This window comes from Castanea sativa, chromosome 7, assembly GCF_040712315.1.
Source record: "Castanea sativa cultivar Marrone di Chiusa Pesio chromosome 7, ASM4071231v1".
Taxonomy (NCBI): domain Eukaryota; kingdom Viridiplantae; phylum Streptophyta; class Magnoliopsida; order Fagales; family Fagaceae; genus Castanea; species Castanea sativa.
Genome location: NC_134019.1, coordinates 33,311,927 through 33,330,877, shown reverse-complemented (window position 1 = coordinate 33,330,877; position 18,951 = coordinate 33,311,927). Strand labels below are relative to the sequence as shown.

Sequence of the window (18,951 nt, the reverse complement as noted above, 5' to 3'; positions counted from 1 at the left end):
TTCTCAACATTTAAGTTTTGGTTAGGTTTCTAGGCTTTGATTAGCTAGGGAGAGTCTCATAAACCTAAGTAAAGTTAAATTGTGAAGAATGCATGATGAAGTTGGCTTGCTGGTTGCTGCACATGAATTACCAGAAGCCTAGGACTTAAGGGAAGACATGTCAAGCTCCATACCTCCCAGCTAACCTAGAGTTGCTAGATCTCTACTAGATAAATCCTTATGCCTTTTCAGTGATGTTCCTCGAGTTTTCTCTCTTATGATTCATGAATAAAATAATATCAATCTTCATGATGAAGTTTGGCCATAGGTGGAAGAATTAAAAGTTTCCCTTTAGAAGTTTCGGTCCTAGCTTCTCAAGCCGTGACTGAAACTTCAAAGAGGAAGAATTTTTTTTTCTTCTCTTTATTCCATATTTGGTGAAAGAAATAAGAGTCTAACAAAAAATGAAGCTCCAACAACCTCTCTAAACTGAAATAAGTTTTATTTGTTAATGAACAATCACTCTCTTTGCTTGAAATGAATAGCTAGGATTTAATTTTTATAATATTTTAATAATATTTTGGTGTCTATTTTTTAACTTGAGTATTTAAATATAATATAGATTCCGTTGTTGGCATAAGGCATACAAATGATTTCTTATTCAGCAGTAACTTTCATGGCTAGCTGGCAAACAATTACAAACTAAGCAGTGTTATTTTCCCAACAATCCCCTTTGGAAATTTGTGTTTATTTTTGCAGTTTGGATGATTTGGAAGTCTAGAAACCATATAGTTTTTAGAAATAAAAACATGAGCTCAAATCTAGCTAAGGAAATCAATTAGCGTACCGTTGAATTTTTCCATTGTGCTGGTACGTTGAAAGAGGAAGCTTGACTTACCATCAAGTTAATTCATTAAAAAAACTGGCTGCCAGGTAGGGATGGAAATTTTGCTTTGACCCTTTTCGCATCGCCCTGTGTGAGTTTTCCTCTCTTTTCAAGGAGATAAGTTTAGACTTATTAGACCCACCTCGCCCTACATTGATATTGGTTAAATTGTAAAATTTTCATAAACTAAAACCCTATTATTTAAACAAACATATTATTAACTTATTTTATTTTGCTTAACGTGGTTCTCTACCTCTTTTTTCTCTCTAGCAAAGTTGGAAATATGGTATCAATTTTAACTTTTTTTTTTTATTATTATTAGAAATAAATTCATATACTATTGAATTATTGATTTTGTATTATGAGATTTTTGTTTTTTTTTTGGAGCAAGAGATTTTTGTTTTTATTGTAATATTGTCTTATTAAACACTTGGATAATATTATTTAGTTTTTGCTAAAAATTATTTTAATTTGATGAGATAATTTTATTTGTAATTTCAACTATATTTTTAGTAATGAAACAGGTTTTATTAAAAAAAATTGTAATAGTTATGGGCAAATCAACAAAATATTGAATTTTACAAGGTAGGGCGGGCTTCGCGGGGACCTAAAGGGTAGGGATGGGGCAATAAAATTTTCCACATCATGTGGGGTTGGGCTGGGCAGGGCAGGGCAGGGCAAGGCAGGGGGGGGGGGAATGGTGCAAGACAAAACTATGCAGGGCGAGGGCGAAGACCCCATTGTTCGGCCTTGCTGTGGACATAATGGGGAGTTGCCGCCTAGTTTTTGCAATGGTCTAGGAATCATATATATAGCGTTCTCTCGAGGAAGGACCTTTTTGACCTTCTTTCTAGAGATTTGGGTTCGGAGTTAAGGTACGGTCTTGGGAAGGTGTTAGGCATCTAAAATCGCCCAACCCTAGGGTTGGCTTCCTCTCATTATGTCTTATGTCTTAACCCTATTAAATGCATATTCAATATTGTATCCACACACACACACACACACACACACACACACACTAGCATTCATCTAACAATAAATATGACATCAATCATCCAAAAAAAGACCTAATCATCCATTTATCATGGCAATTAACCAAAGCCTAGCATTCATCTAGCATACATGTCATATCATCATGGCATCTCATCAAATCACAAACCCTAGCATGCTCCTATCTCACATCATGTTATATCATCCAAGGCATCAAACAAATCATGGCAGAAACATAAGCATGAGAAGATCTAGATAACATGTGATTGCGTTTATATATTGGAAACAACTCATCCAAACAAACATGCTCATACTCATTATCAAAGCAAGATTATATTCAAAGATGCATGTTTATATGAATGAATGACTTACCTTACTTACCTTGCTGCATCTTAGCACCTATGTCATAAATGCATATACATGTAAATGCGTATTTATGGCATTAAAACAAAGAAACACAAGGACTCATATCTATAAAAAAGGGATAAAAAAGAGGCACACTATGTGAAACAAATGAAGAAAACAAAGTAGAAAACTTAAACTAGGGTTTCTGGGTAGCAGTATGCACGCGCATGAACAAGCCTGCGTATGCATAATCCAGCCTGCATATGTAGCCAAGCTTATGCGCACGTGGGTTTTAGCCCAGAAACCCTAGCAACACAGCTTATAGAGCAAGGCTTTAAAACAATAGATCTAACAATCTAACATGCTTTTAATATAAAACTAAACAACCTAAACTAAGAACAAAAATTTCAAAGATAAACAAAACAAAAACTATTCCTAACATGTATTAGATCTAACAACAAATGAAAGCAACACTTAACACATCAAAACATATTCATCAATACATCAAATCATTCAATTCTCCAATAGAAACATGATGAGACAAAAAAAAAAAAAAAAAAAAACAAAAAAAACAAAACATATTTCTAAGAACATATAATATATAAATCAAATATGAGCAACAAGAACACAAGTTATACAAAACCAAAAATTAAGGAAGAGCTATGAAAAAAGACTCACCTTGCTTATACAACAAAACTTGGTTGAAGTTTAACCTACCCCTCAATGCTTACACAAAAAGATTCAATGCTAATCAAGGGAATCAAAATATTCAATAGTTCATAGGTAATCATAACTCAAAATAAAAGATGTTCTTGAAAAGATTGTTTGGAAAATGTTTTATTTATTTATTTATTTATTTTATTTTGATTAGAAAGTAGTTTCTGTCCTAATGAGCAATAGAGATATGTTTTGAAAAGCCAAAAATGTGCTTAGTGCTTGATGTCCATAATAATCAGAGTTAGAAAAGACTTTTGGAGAAGTTTAGGTGAAAATCAGCTCTCTCTTGCTAGGGTTTTAGTTTGGAGGCATAAGAATGTATTTATCTGTTTAAACTAGGGTTTTTAGGCTCATTTTTAGGGTTTTGGACGTTCCAAAGGGTCTAGCAGCTGGGCCCTATCAAAGAGGGAGACTTTGTGCCCTAAAAATTGAAGTTTTAAGGTTCTTGAATGGGCCTTGCGTACACAGGTTTGTGCATGCGTACGCATGCATCCTTAGAAACCCTATTTTTGACAACTATGATGGCCCAACTTCAAACGGTCATAACTCACTTAATTTAAGTCTAAATTAAGCCCAATTTGTGTTCAAATTGAAGCTCAGGATGTCCAATTTCCAATGCAACAAACCTCACTAAAAAAATCTTTGTGGATAAAAAGTTATGGTCAAAACAATGAGCAAAGATCATTTTTCAACATCAATTTTAAAACGATTTGAGTACTTTTGAGTTGTGATTACTTTCAAACTATCAAAATAACTTCAATTACTTTTTGTAGACATGTCCATCTCATCATTGGGACCGGAGGCTGAAGTTTGTTAACTGGGTACAAAATAAGGTGTCTACACGCGCCACACCCCATTGTCATCCCTAGTGCTGGGTGGTTAAAACTCAACATAAATGAGGAGGGAGAATTTTTTATGATGAGGATGACAATTGGGTCATGAGATTCTCTAGGAAGATTATAAATACAACCAGTTTCTTAGCCGTGATGTGGAGTCCCCTAGATGAATTGATTATTTGCCTCAACCAAAATCTCCCTGCTATTGAAGTAGAATTAGATGCTAAGTCTATTGTTGATGCTTTAGCTAATTTCTCTCTCTTAAATAATGTAGTTTCTCCTATTCTAGATGATTGCAGGCAGCTGGTTTCCTTATTTTCCCAAGTTCATATTAAGCACTGCTTTCGAGAGACAAATCGTTGTACTAATAGATTAGTTAGAATTGGAACTAATCAAAACTCAAAATTTATTTTGTATGAAAGTCCGCCGACTTAGTCAAAATAGCTAAGGCTAATCTCAATGGCATGTATGAAGCTTTGTCTTATAACTCTTTTTGCTCTGTTATTTACTTTTTACTTTTAATGCTATCCTCTCTTTTACGCCCAAAAAAAGAAAAAGAAAAAAACTAAACTAAACTAGTTAAACTATCGGCTAGTTCTGTTTGGACACGAGAGTAGCTACCCAACCGTTTTCATTTCCTTGCTTTGTTATGGGCTAGACTTTGTTGCTTTTGTGCTTAGTTAGTTTGGAGCTTCAAAGTGGGCCGAGGGCCTTTGTTGAGTGAAATGGCCTAGGTGGCCTCTTTTACCCGTGGGAAATGTATTTTTTCTCCTTCTCCTTCTCCTTTGGGTTCGCGTTATTTGAGGTCCCTTTTGAGCTTTCATTCTCATTTGGTGAAGTGACGAAATAATTGGTTTTCAGGGCATATTGTGTAATCTAGTGTGGAAGGAAATTTATGGACTTGTGGGCTCAATTGGTTAGGCTATCTAGATTTGGGCTTCATGGTTTGGTGCAACATGATTGGTTTTTTAGCCCCCTTTTTTGTGAGGTGATGTAAATGGAAAGAGTGTTGCGCAAAGCCCAACTTGTAGAGCCATGTGAATAATAATTCGATTCAACTGTTTTTTTTTTTGGAGGCCAATCAAGTAAGTATTACCCAATAAGATTGATAAAAAAAAAAACCTACAATATTGTTTAATATGAGATAACTACAATATTATTTCCAAAAAAAAAAAAAAACCTACAATATTGTGGATTTGGATTGGTTTAATTGATAAGGTTTCCTATAGTAAATGAATAATTTGAAATTGAATCTTGTTTAATAATTTTAAGTTAAGGAAAAGAAAGCTACTTTATTTTGAGAGAGAAAGAAAACTACTTTCAATTGTGACTTCTTGTTCTTCTTCATTAAAAAAAAAAAAAGGGTTGTTTTCACTTTTCAAATTACAAAAGTTATTTATTTATTTTTAAAAAATACACGTTAATATGTAGAAGATGAAAACGACACCGTTCGTCTGACTTGAATTTTACGTTTGGATTGGGAAAATCAGATCGCAAAGGCTCTCTCTCTCTTTCTCTCTTCGTCTTCTCCGAAGAGAGTCTTTAAGTCTTAAGAAATTTGAAACAAACAAATAGTAAACAGCTTTTGCATTTTCCAGGGAGTGTAGACCCAAAAATGGAGGAAGAGAACAAACAGTTACTGAACGATGAGAAAGACAAAGAAGCAGTAAAACCGAAACCAAAAACAGAAGAAGAAGAAGCGAAATCGGAAGCACCGAAAAAAGCCAGTGGCGGTGGCGGTGGCGGTGGCGGAGGAGGAGGGTGGGGCGGTTGGGGTTTCCCTACTCTCTCTGTTTTCTCAGATCTCCAAAAGGCCGCCGAAGAAATCTCTCGTAATGTACGCATTCACATTTCCTCTCTCTCTCTCTCTCTCTCTGATGTCTTTTTTTTTTTTTGGGGTTTTTGGGGAAATTAGGCTTTACAGTTGAATTGGTTGGATTATCAAATCCAACTTTTTTTTTTTTTTTTTTTTTTTTGCTTTTAATCAATCTGATTGGTTTAGTTTAGTCGCATTGTGCTGAAGTTTGGATTTTAATTTGAATGTTTGGACAATGTAATTTGTTTTTGGAAATTAGGGTTTTTAGGTGAACTGGTTGAGTTATCAGATCCTATTTTTGTGGGTTGCAGATTGATTATGTTTTTTTTTCAATCAATTTGATTAGTTTAATTGCATTGTGCTGCAAAAGTTTAGTTTTTTTTTTTTAAATATAATATATTCTAGTGGTTTCTAATTTTGGAAATTAGGGTTTATAGGGGAATTGAAAAGAAAAAAAGAAACAAGGTTCATATCTCAATTTTTTCCTATTATCATCACCAACATGAATTTGGTATTTTCTCAACTAAAGTCCGGATGTTGAAGTTTTGTACAGCAAGTGGTTTTGGAATCTTACATATGTTGTTATCAATGCAACATGAAAGCATTGAATAATGGAATTTTTATAAATTGAGTATCTTAAAATTGATAAGAATTCTCTTCCTTAAATTTAGACTCCCTTGGAATTGAGAGGGAGTTATGTAAACTTTCTGGGCACAGCAGTCTTGCTACTCAATTAGATATATCCCCGATTGTTCAAAAAATAACTTGCTCCAGCAATGTAATATTAGTGTTATTTTTCTCATTCTTCCACCCCATCATCCAGCAGTTTGCTTTTCAATGTCCTTGGTAGATGGTAGATAATTAGATACATGGTGAGTGGCTATCACTTGCTCAAGCACTTCAATTATCAGTGCTCTATTATGTATTTTGCATTTTAAATTCCAGTAGTTTGTTATTCAGTGTCCTTTGGCCGATTATTTGTATTTTTGTTGACCTTGTGGGAGCAGGCTGCTGCTGTTGCTCAGACCGCAGCAAAAAGCATTTCAGACATGCAAATTGCAGATGAGGACACTGAATCTTCTAAGGATGAGGAAGAGGCAGAAGACTCGACCAATGAAAAGGAAAGTGAAGATGATAAAGACAAGATACGGAAAGCTGCTTTGGATAAGTTGGAGAAAGCTAGTGACGAGTCAATCTTTGGCCAGGCAAGTCATGCATACGAGTGCTGAAAATTTTTGTTTGTATTGCAAACTCTAATCTGATATTGCATTTCCACTAAACGTGTTTATGGCATGCATTCTTTTGCCATCTCAAATATGGGACTTGCAATGGTAAATATGTAATCTGCAGCCTTTACTTCTCTGTTTTTTTTATTGTTTTATTTCTCTATTCTTTTATCCATTGCACTAAATGTTCCTTGATGCTATAGCTGGCATTAATGCAACTTTTTCATGTTTGCCTCTACTCTATTCATATTTGAAGAATCATCATTTATTGACATTGCTATCTAGATTACTCTTGAAAATATGTGGAAGGTATTGATTATGGCATAGTGTCACAAAATGCTTATATTGTAGTTTTAGTCTAATTTAGTTACACAGTTTCACCAGAAACGAGTGTTATTTAATTGATATTTTTATCATTCTTATACTTTGTATTCTGTGTCATTAACCATAGATTGTTTTAAAATTTTTCAATATTTTTAGGGTTTGAAGGTTCTTGACAATTCTGTAGAGAATTTGGCTTCTGGAGCATGGCAAGCGTTAGGAAGTGCATGGAGAGGGGGTTCAGATTTTGTTCACAAGTATGTTCCGTTGAAGTTGGATGTGTATATAATTAGACTATTGCTCAATTCTTGCATTTAATTTTAGATAGAAAAAAACAAAGGAGAATATTGCAAGCACATGAGTAATATCTGGTTACTTTCTGGGGTAAACGTGGTACTTACTGATGCTTGTTTGCCAGAAAGTCGCTTCAATTCCTCCATAAGCTAACTAATATATTAATGTTTTGTTTTGGTACATGGGGCTTACACTTTTTAAGTTATGGAAATCTAACTTGCATTTTGGATATATATATATAGGGCAGATTTTCACCCCTAATTTCTGTCTTGTGATGGCACTAAGTATGACTTACTCTCTTAGTTAACAACCCAACAAATCACAAGTTAGTCAACTTTGAGCTTGAGTGAATGCACAAACTCAAGCTTACAGGAAGTACGAACTTTGAGGCGTTTTCCTCACTCTTAACCTACCTTAGCCTGATCAGCCACCCAGGCTTACAAACCCACAGAGTTTACAATGTTTCCCCACAGAGTACACTCTGATTTTTCTCATATGCACCCCAACAGCCTAATGTTACTGCCCCTCAACTTGCTGCCACATTATGGGAACAAGTCTGTGCTGATAGAGTGTATTCTTTCTATGTTTCATGATTTTTGAAATCTGTGTGTCTGGATATAGCCAATTTGTTATGAAGTTTGGTAACGTAAAAAGATAGCATTGTTTTGGCTAATTTGGTAAGTAGGTTAGATGTATCTTAAAGAAGAAATATAAGATATTGTGGGAAGCATAACACAATAGTCAGTTTGTGTTAGAAAAAAATTTAATGGGAGTCTTTGCTACTTCTATGCCTCTCAAGACAAGTCTGTCATGATCAGATGCAGTTTTGCTTGCTCCTGTGTCTTTATCTGTGCATTTTGAAGTTGTGAAAATGTAGGATTTAGGGCCTTGTACAATTGCGTACAATCAGGCTAGAATGTGTTGTATTAGAACTCAAGTTTCTGTGGGGATTCTTTACAGGCATTGAAGTTATATACATCTCTAGATGTTTTGACTATGTTAGCAATGCTGTTAAAAGCGTGCCTAAAAGCTCGAAGCCCCAAGGTCTAAGTGCTTTGCTTGGCCAAAGTGAAACTCATTTCAAGAAGCGCGCCTTAGGAACGCTTTTTTGGTGCTTTTTGAAGGCGCACAAAGCATGCCTAGACACACCTTTTGATTTTATTGCTAAAAAAAATATTTATTCATAAAATTAATTGCATGTTCTTGAAGGAAATGACATGGACCATCGATTTGCTATGCATACACCAATCTTAAGGTGTTGTATTATTATTTTTATTTACATGTCAAAAGATGCAGAAAGGGCTAATGTACTATTCCTCCTTATGTTTTTTGGTCTTTGCCTTTTAGATGTATGTTGATTAAACCATATACATCATTTGATCATAACTAGCGTGGTTACTTATTTTTATAAAGCACAAGAGAATTATAGAAAATGTAATGTTTAAACTTTTTATGACTAGTTTATTACTATATTGTCCATTGATAATTGTTTTCAATTTACTGTATAAATATTAAGAAATTGAAATAACTTAAAAGTTTGAACTTACAAATTGTACAATTGCACTTATAATGGGTCAAATATAAACAAAATTTGAATTTGAATTTTTATTATATGTCATGAATATTTCTAATAGAGGCTATAAGATATTATATCTGAAAAATGTGCACTTTACTTTAATAGTGCCTAGGCTCCAAGAGGCCTATGCGTTTTAAGTACGCTTGATGCATTTGCCAACACTGTTTGTTAGTGCCCTTTGCATTCCTTACCTTGGGTGTATTTTGGGCATCCTCAGTTCTATTTATTTTCTAATATATTCTATCTATTGGGGAGGTTGGAACGAAGGAAAGAAAATGGAAAACCCTTGGAGTAGTTCCATTCCATTAGAATTTATGATAGTAAATTCTGCTTAGATTTAAAGGTGCCTTGTTTCTAATATCATTTCATTTTGACAATTTCTGAATTCAGCTCTCTATTTCTTTCACTGGATAATTGTAAATTATGTTCCATTCGATTAGATATGATAGTCTCTTGTTATTATGCTCATCACAACCAGCTGTTTCATTTGTTGATCAAATGAGTTTTGTGTTTTATCTTCTTCAGGATTGAGCATTCTGCTGTTAACCTGGCAGAATCTATTCAGCATGGTGGATTACCAGCACCCGGATCTGTTGCGCCATCAATATTAGAGGTTTGCATGAGTGTGATGATCCATACTGTGTTGCTTATCAATGTTGCCAAATTGCTTATTCCTCACCTTCAATGTTACAGACTGGAAAAGCTTTTACAGCAAAGGGAATGCAAGTGCTTGAACTTGTAGGCAAGGAGACCATTGATCTACTAATTACTGAGACTGGTATTGAAGTTGAGAAGAATTCAAAAGAAACTGAACAACCAACTGATGAGGATCAGTTGTACGAGGAAGTGACATTTGATCGATGCTTCTACATATATGGAGGTCCAGAACAGTTGGAGGTCACTTTCTTAACTTTGGATTTGAATTTTGATAGTTAAAACAATAGTATCATTGAAATTGTCAAAGTTTAATACTGGCAGGAGCTGGAGGCATTGTCCAACCATCATGCCTTGTTATGTAACCGAAGAAAAGCAAAATTATCATTGGAACAGAGACCTGCATTTGATGGGAAGCTTAAACAGGTCCAGCAAATTTTTAGTTTGAGTACTGAAATGGATGGAAATGGTGCAGAGACAGACAAAGGGAAGAAAGTAGAGACTGGGGCTGAGGGAAGTGATGATGAGATGAAGAAATTACACGACTCAAGTGTTAGCAAGGCTGCTGACATGGCTGTGGGGTAAATTTCTTTTAAAAGTTATCATCTTCTCAACAGATAATGGATGTTGCATGTGATTCTGCACTGGTTTGTTAGTTGTCTTGCTTCAGCTTGCACTTGTATATGATTTTTCATTTAGTTCCCATTATCTAATTTCCAAATCTTTTATAGCTGATACGATTGCATGTTGTAATCACTGTGGCTTTATAAAATCCTCTAAGTCTCTTTTTCTTATTACTTATCAAAAAAAAAAAATCCCCTAAAGCCCCATGAACAGTGCATTAAGGCAAAACTACAGTGTTTTCAGCCGTGAACAGTGATCCAAAAATATTTTATATTGTTTTCAGCAATAAGTTTTCAGTTTTCAGCAAAATAAGGGGTATCTAAACACACACTAAGTCTCTTGTTTATTCTGACTTTTTTTCCCCCTCAAGTTCTACATTTTGTGCAAACACAGCAAGGATCAAATTATACCAGCTGTAAATCTGTGGATATTTTTATACCACTAAAAGACTTTTTGTGTGATACATTTTGTGTTAAGCCCATTTTTGGAATATGTCATTACTCTCTGCCAAATTCCCTTCTCAACTATTAGGTAATTGGAATTGGGAGCTGTCTTGTCCGTATTGTACTCAAAATTGAAGTTTCTTTAAAGAAATTTGTCTTTGGATTCAGTCTGTATCAACATCACATTGATTTGACATTTGGCATGGATTAACACATACGTGGAACATATAGTTAAATGGTGGAATTGGGGACAGTTGAATGCTTTAGAAATTAGATAGTGCAAGAATGTTAGTTTTAGACTAGCTTTGTAGTGCCAAGAGCCCCCATTCTAACTATCAAATTTATCAAAAAAAGAAGAAGAAGCTAGTATTAGTCTAGTGGTTATTCAATCCTGTGTCATACATAAGGGGTTTTAGGGTGTGTGGTTTTCTGTCCTGTAGTATTGGTGATACCAGCTGGGTTACTGTTAATGAAATTCTCCATGACCTTTGTAAACACCGTTTTCACTATGCTGCAATTATTTCTTTCAATATTCCAGGTTCACTAGTGCATTAGCAGGAGTAGCTGTTAATGATATGATCCAAAGGACTACTGGCAGAATAGACTCGCTTCACTCAGAGGGAGTTCATGTATGTAGATATTAGGGATTTTATTGGAAACATCTGACCCAAATCTCTTATTTTCAATATGGCTGCTTAATTTTTATTATTGGTAGTTAAAAATGAAATTATTATTTATATATATATATTTTTTGCAGAGACTCTCAGAAATGTGCTGTTTTGCTGTTTCTCAACTGTTGCTGCTTGGTAAATCCATTCTTTCTAATGCTAGCAAAGTTCAGGATGAAGATGCTGATGAGGATATTGCCAATATTGACTGGCCTGATGATTCTGTTGAAAAAGCTAAGATAATCAGAACGAAGGCACAGTCAATGACAGGATATGTGGAAGCTGTTTCCAACAGCTTTATTACAGGTTGGTTGTCTAGCACTTCATCTCTTTAGTTGAAATTTTATTTTTAATTTTAATCAACAGTGCTTGCAAATTAAATATAGTCTTTTTTTCCCTGATACAATTTTCTTTTAGTTGGGAAAACTCACCTTTGACCACTTCTAGTCTTATCTTGTTATTTCATATAAAGGAAGTGGCACAGTTTATTTATTCAGAAGTTCACTGTCCAAGATAATGAAGTGATTGCAAATAGCCTTTGAATACTTTGTAGAAGTATAATGTTTTATTTTTCATCAAAAAAGAAGGATAATTTCTTCAAAGCCAATTGATTTATTACTAAGTGAAAGGATTTAAAGATTTCACTACTTTAAAAATTATAAGACCATGAGACAGTTCTGGTCTATTTAACATAATAAAATTTGAATATCAAATATAAGAAGACCATGAATGTGATTCTGGTTTATTTTAGCAAATAAATTTGATGGGAAGGAAAAGGATCCCCTGCCATTTAAATCCCCCAATTTTCTCTAATTTTAATCCAGATGTAAGACTTTTGACATTTAAAGAATCCAATGGTCTTAAAGAACCCATGTAAACTACACAAAATTATATAAATGCCTCATTTCTCACATCTGGATCTTATCCTGAAACTGATTTTATGTACTTTGACATAAAGATTTGTTTTCATTTATGATTACACTAGACTACAATGTTGAATAAGGGGGAGGTATGTCATGAAGCATTCTTTATAATCAAGCAAGGTGTGGACCTTGATGATTCAACTGAGATACCTATAAACTAACTTTAAGTAAAAACAACATTATTATATTCAAGATTTACCCCTATATATTTTAAACCTTTATATATTTATATTTAAAAACTGGTGATGTTTGGTGATGAAAGGCAACTAATTGTGTTGTTAGGAACATTCATGGAATAAGCTCTAAGATTATGCAGCAAATTCTGTGTGTGAGAGTGTGTCTGGTTGGGAGGGGGAGGATAGAGCATGGCTTTATGAGGGACAGTCTTCGATATTTTCAGTTATGTGTATGGGACTGGCATGATTATGCTTTTGACATTACTTTTGACTTAAGAAAATAGCTTTTGGATAAAGGTTTTCAATTTTTTTCCCTTCATGCTTGTAACATTTTGGACTTTTTAATATAGTAGGAAGTATTCAGTAAGACGCTCTGTATTTAATATGGTTCTAGCCAGTTTTTCATTCTTTTAATATTGTTTGACATTTGAATTTTAATGCCTTGGTCAGGCATATCGGACGTAACGGAAGCTTATCTAGCAGCCATAAAGGGTGCCACAGCTGAATCCCATGAAGTTATTCCACAAACTTCAATCCAGGAAAAAGCCAATGCTTTCTCTGAACATCTGCGTGCAGATCGGATCACAGCTGTGTGCAAAATCCAGGATGGGCTCCAATATTTATCTTATGTGGTCCTTTCAACCTCCATGCCTTCTGCTTGAAAATATAGCTTCCTCTGTGACACACCCTTATTTGTTTCATTAGTTCTGCTTGTAAATAGTTACAGTTTAGAGTGGCTTTGATCCCTGATATTGTTTGAAAATCTATGCTCTAACATTTATTATTGAAGTCAGCCAAGAATAGAAGATACACTCTCTGTCTGCGGAAGTCTTCAGCTTGTTTGGAAGTGTTCCGATTACTGAACGTTTTATTGTCCCTTCGAATCAAAAATAAATTAAGGAAAAGGAAACATGAAGAGAGAATAAAATTTATGGTAGGCATGGATTTGAGAGCTTGCAGGTGCACTTACCTCAAAGAAGTTTGGCTGCATTCATGTATGAAGAATGTGAATGAGGTGAACTTATGAAATATATCCAAGTTTTTAAAATTTTTTTTTTATCACAGTTAAAAAGACTAGCCAGACTATATAGATAGATTTCATATTAGGCTCCTGATGTCTAGTCCTTCTAAACTTGATGTAGTCTTGTAAAACCAGATGTTACACCGGATGTTTTCATTAAAAAATAAATAAAGTTACAGTGGATATTGTATTGGTTAAAGTGAGTTAACTAACTAGTCTAAGGTGCCATTTAGGAACAATTTATTTAGTTGAAATTGAAATTTTTTTTTCTGATAGTATTGTAAATAAAATTAAAAGTTAGCTGAAATAGTATTGTGTGACCATAAAAGTGTAATGGGACTCATGAATAATAGTAAAAATAAACTAAATAGTAAAAAAAACTGTCCAATATAAATTATTCCAAATGCAACCTAACTTTGGAAAAAGTATCTTATGTATACCAACTCCTAATTTTATTTTGTTTTGTTTTGTTGCTATTTAAAAAGAGGCAATGATACTCTTGCATTTGTATTTTATCCATTTTTATGTTTCAAGATGTGGGCAATTCTATTTATTAATTATGGATATTGATAAAAAGAGTGAGCTGAAAATGAGTGTAAGAGGATATATATATATATATTAAAGAAAAAAATTATAGAAGCTTCTTGTGAGTTGTGACAATTTGATCATTTATTTATCTTATAACTAGGTTGTCCCAATGAAATTATATATATATTAAAGAACAAAATAATAGAAGCTTCTTGTGAGTTGTGACAAGTTGATTATTTATTTATCTTATAACTAGGTTGTCCCAATGAAATTGAATTATTCACAACAATCTCTTATCTAGATTAGTAGATTGTTCCAATGAAATAAAATTATTCATAAAAATCTAATCGACTTCTAGAAATTTGGTTCGGAATATTTGCAATAATTAACAATAAATATAAACAATACACCAATTTTTGTGTTTCTAACGGAAATCCTCTCGTCAATTATTGAGTTATAAAAAAAAAGTATAAATAATCAATTTAAACCTAAGTTTGATTGGAAAAGTACTATTAGGCACAAGATAAGGATAATACTAATAAAAGTCATAAGAAAGCATTAGTGATAGTTTTCTTTTCAAAGTCTCACCAACCATAAGAGATGACGTTCCCACCTACTTCCACTGTGCTCCTTCATGTTCAAATACGCTACCCGTAGCGGGTGGGAATAGCACTATTCTTCACTGCCCACTTAGTCTTTATTTTTTTTAAAAGAAAAAAAAAAAAAAGTCTAAAAACACAAAAAATGTGTAACATTGGCCGCAATTGTTCGTGTAGTTGAGTGTGATTGGTAGAAGAAAAAAAATAGTAACTTCTATCTGAAAGTATCATGCAACAAACCATAGTCACGTAAGAAAGTTGTAGCAAAAGTGATGAGTTTATTCGTGATAGTAGTAGATTTTTTTTTTTTTCATTGTCTTTTTTTTCAGACAGCGCTGAAACACTCGCCATCCATGCAATCACAATCTTCCAAACTGTCCGGCTATGTATTCATCAATCTAACCAATCCTTTTCCTTCACCCATCAAAGGTCTACATTCAATGAATCTAGAATTGAAAATCCCAAAAAAAAAAAAAAAAAAAAAAAAGTAATATACGAGCATAATTCTAATGGACACACAATATAGTACGGAATTAATATCTTTCTAAACACCAATACCAAATTACTACAAAGAACAAATCGATAGAATGTTAAAAAATTGAGCAAAGAAAAAACCATCCTTATCAATATAATTTACCTCATCACTACATATAAGAAGAAAGAAGATTCTAGCAAATAACATTTTGACAAGGTCAAAATAAAACACCACCTACTACCACCATCGTAGGCTCTGCTTTCGTTATAAAATCAAAAAAGGAAAAGACCCTTCACATTTCTTTGTCATTGAGTTTCAGCCATGGGAGAGGTAGACTCAGCTTTCATACAGCCCATTGACCACAGGCCAAAGCTCAAGCCCATCGAGGTAACTGATGAAATCCCAGTTCTTGACCTCTCCAGTGTGCCCAACTCTGAAAACAGTGACCAACAACTCATCTCTGAGATTGGCAGTGCATGCCAGACCTGGGGGTTCTTCCAGGTGATCAACCATGGAGTCCCAGCTGAGCTTCTCAGAAAAGTAGAGGCTGTGGCTAAGGAATTTTTTGCTGGGTCTTTTGAGGAGAAGAAGAAGGTGCAAAGGGACGCGTTGTATCCCATGGGGTACCATGATAGTGAGCACACTAAAAACGTTAGGGACTGGAAGGAGGTGTTTGATTTTTTGGCCCATGATCCCACAGAGGTACCAGCCTCGCATGAACCTGATGATGAGGGAATTAGAGTTTTGACCAATCAGTGGCCTCAGTACCCGCCCGAGTTCAGGTACTTATTTATTTAGTTTATTCAATGAAAGAGTTCAGGTACTTTAGTTTGCTTATCCTAGGGAACATGCATGTGTTACATGAAGTAGCAAAATGTATGTCAAATTTTTTATTTTGATCAAGATGAAATGGTTTGGTTGAACTGAGAATAATTGTTATTTGTCTGCAAAAAAAAAAAAAAAAAAAAAAAATTGAATGCAAATAGAATTTGAGGAGATAAAGGTACATCTGGTAAAAATTTTTGTTAATAATTATTGGTGGATTTATGAAAAAGGGAGAAATAGATAATTCCAAAGTTCTAACAATTTGTTAACTTTTAATAAATCAGCGTTAAAATTGTGAATTTCTACAAAATCTTGGATTATGTTGGTTGTCTGCAATTTTTTACATCAAGAGAGAGATTAAAATTTATAGAGCCATAGATTAATCTCCATGTCAAAATGTCAAAGTCCAGAACATGGTAGGCCTCTAACAGTGCTAATGGTCACATGGGATTGACATTCTGCAGTCTAGGTTTGTGCACAAAGCTGGTTTGAACCTCCAAAATTTTGGTCCAAAATCAGATTAAGTAGCAAAAAGAATATTGTTGGCAACAACATTTCCAATTGGCATTGCAGATTCATGTTCTGTTCTCATATCCTATACCAGGGAATTTGTTTATTAGGCGCTAAGCCATGTTAACCTTCTAAATTCTGATTTACTTACTATACCCAGAAAATAAGGGGGGGCATCTTTTTGCTACTTTTTTGTTTTTGTAATAAATTTTATTAGCCCTTGTTCACTTAATTGTCTTGGAAGTTAAATAAAATTCCATTTTGTGGTGATTAATTTTTGTGTAATGTATTTGATATTTCCAGGGAATTATGTGAGGAGTACGGCCAAGAAGTAGAAAAGCTGGGTTTCAAGTTATTGGAACTTATTTCCCTGAGTTTAGGCTTACCAGCTGATCGGCTAAAGGTCTTCTTCAAGGACCAAACCAGCTTTCTCCGGTTCAACTACTATCCTCCATGCCCTTCCCCCCACCTAGCTCTTGGTGTTGGCCGCCACAAAGATGGCGGCGCCTTAAGTGTCCTTGCACAAGATGATGTTGGGGGACTTGAAGTGAGGCGGAAATCAGATGGTGAGTGGATTCCGGTTAAGCCTATCCCAGATGCCTATATCATTAATATTGGTGATGCTGTTCAGGTACTATTCATGAACTTTGAACAGTGTTGAAATTTAATTTATGTTATGTATCATAGATGGTAATGTGTGAATCTATCATACAGGGTGATCTTTTAACCATATGATGAGATGCATCTCTTACCCTATCTAGGTGTGTGAGTTATGTTTAATTACCAATAAAAAATGTAGAAATTCATTATGTGATCCTTGTGCAAATAAATGAGCCATTAACACAAAGAACTTGAAATTGATCACATACCAATGATTTGCACAAAGGAACCAACCCCACCCCATCATTTCTAGTCCAAATTCATTTGTTGTTCAACAAATGTTACCCCTCCATTCCTATTGGAGATAGTATCAAATATTGACCATTATGTCTGTTTATTAATGGACACGGGATTATATAAATAGTGAGATAATGGTGGTGTTTGTATAGGTTTGGAGCAATGACAAGTATGAGAGTGTGGAGCACAGGGTGGTGGTGAATTCTACCAAGGCAAGACTGTCTATTCCATTCTTCTTCTTCCCAGCCCATTATACCATGGTGAAGCCTCTAGAGGAGCTAGTCAATGAACAGGACCCTGCCAAATACAGAGAATTCAACTGGGGAAAATTTGTTGCCAATAGAAACCGAAGTGATTTCAAGAAGCAAGATGTGGAAAACATCCAAATTTCTCATTTTAGAATATAAGAGTAGTTGTGGCAGTGTAAGATTTATAAATCTACTAGCAAGAATGGGTTGTTTTAAGAATGGGTTGTTTTAAATAAAGAGTCTCAGGCTGTGGATACATATCAAAAGACTCATATTGGTTATCCTGTAACTTATTTCTGGATGTATATCTTTCTGTTTTGAAGTGTTTTTTTAGCCCAATTTCAATAAGAATTTGAAGTGGAAGCTCCAAATCAAACTGACCTTTTAGTCCTACTTTAGGATCAAACAAAATCATTCCACACATTTTCTCTAGAAACAAATGGTCCACTGTTTTCACCTTTTTAGTGAAAATTTTCCAGAGTCCCACTTGAATGGCATATGTATGTAAAACCAAATTTAGACCGACGGGATAATAGGCTGAAATTCAAATATGTAAAACCAAATTTAGCAGCAGTTGCGTTGGACCGAGATTAATACAAAAGGAAAATTGGGTGATTGGTATAAATTTAGCAAGAATGCGTTTTACTCTTATCTTTGCTGATAAATTAGTAAATTTTACGTAACTAGCACAGAAGAATTTAATTGGTGTAGACAAATTTTCTGTGGGTTGGGTTCAAATTAGTTCAATTGGTAAAATTGAACAAATAAAAAATATTTAAATACAAATTAGACTTTTTGAACTCGGTGATTTGTCATTTTTTCCCTCTGAAGTTTAATTTTATCATTTCCAAAGTTCAAATTTATGTTTGTTGTCAACATTAGTACTCTATTAACTATTAAAAATAAATAAATACATTTTAATACTAATAAGTTAATAAGATTTCTTTTAATTTTTAGAAAGAATACAATTTCTACCCTTTAAGTTTAGTGAATTATCATTAAAAGAAAAGTTTTAATACTAAATTGACATTTTAGTCATTTTTTAAAATAAAATTTTAGCAATTTCTTAGTATTAAGAAAAAAACAGTTAACAGATTTTATAGATGAAAGGACTAATGTTAATAACAAATATAAATTTTAAGAACTTAAATGGTAAAAATAAAACATAAGCAACACAAATGATAGTTCACCAAATTTAAAGGATACAATTTGTAATTTAGAAATTTTTTTTAATACAATGACTTAATGGTAAAAGATGATTATCATTGAGTGAATATTATAAGTTTAAATCCTATTGTATTAGAGGGAAAAAAAAGTCAGACTTAGTTCTCACTCTGCATCTTAGGTTCAAGTTATGCCATGTGTATCGATACA

General features: G+C 33.9%; 2 protein-coding genes across 4 annotated transcripts; both read left to right on the top strand.

The window, feature by feature from the left end:
- Positions 1–5,081: 5,081 nt before the first annotated feature.
- Positions 5,082–13,402, top strand: LOC142643461 (uncharacterized). Of its 2 annotated transcripts, none has more exons than XM_075818105.1 (9): positions 5,082–5,590; positions 6,577–6,774; positions 7,276–7,373; positions 9,512–9,599; positions 9,680–9,883; positions 9,965–10,221; positions 11,246–11,336; positions 11,465–11,681; positions 12,925–13,402. In XM_075818105.1, the coding sequence occupies exons 1-9, from the start codon at positions 5,369–5,371 to the stop codon at positions 13,134–13,136; spliced, it is 1,587 nt and encodes a 528-aa protein (XP_075674220.1). In that variant the 5' UTR covers positions 5,082–5,368; the 3' UTR covers positions 13,137–13,402. The 2 variants fall into 2 exon arrangements, with proteins under 2 accessions (XP_075674220.1, XP_075674221.1); XM_075818106.1 differs by lacking the exon at positions 12,925–13,402 and adding an exon at positions 12,581–12,696.
- Positions 13,403–15,303: 1,901 nt separating this feature from the next.
- On the top strand, positions 15,304–17,953 carry LOC142643121 (protein DOWNY MILDEW RESISTANCE 6-like). 2 transcript variants are annotated; one of them, XM_075817657.1, is made up of 3 exons: positions 15,304–15,879; positions 16,736–17,063; positions 17,147–17,418. In XM_075817657.1, the coding sequence occupies exons 1-3, from the start codon at positions 15,419–15,421 to the stop codon at positions 17,165–17,167; spliced, it is 810 nt and encodes a 269-aa protein (XP_075673772.1). In that variant the 5' UTR covers positions 15,304–15,418; the 3' UTR covers positions 17,168–17,418. The 2 variants fall into 2 exon arrangements, with proteins under 2 accessions (XP_075673772.1, XP_075673771.1); XM_075817656.1 differs by lacking the exon at positions 17,147–17,418 and adding an exon at positions 17,482–17,953 and having other exon boundaries at positions 15,308–15,879.
- The last annotated feature ends 998 nt before the right edge of the window (positions 17,954–18,951 follow it).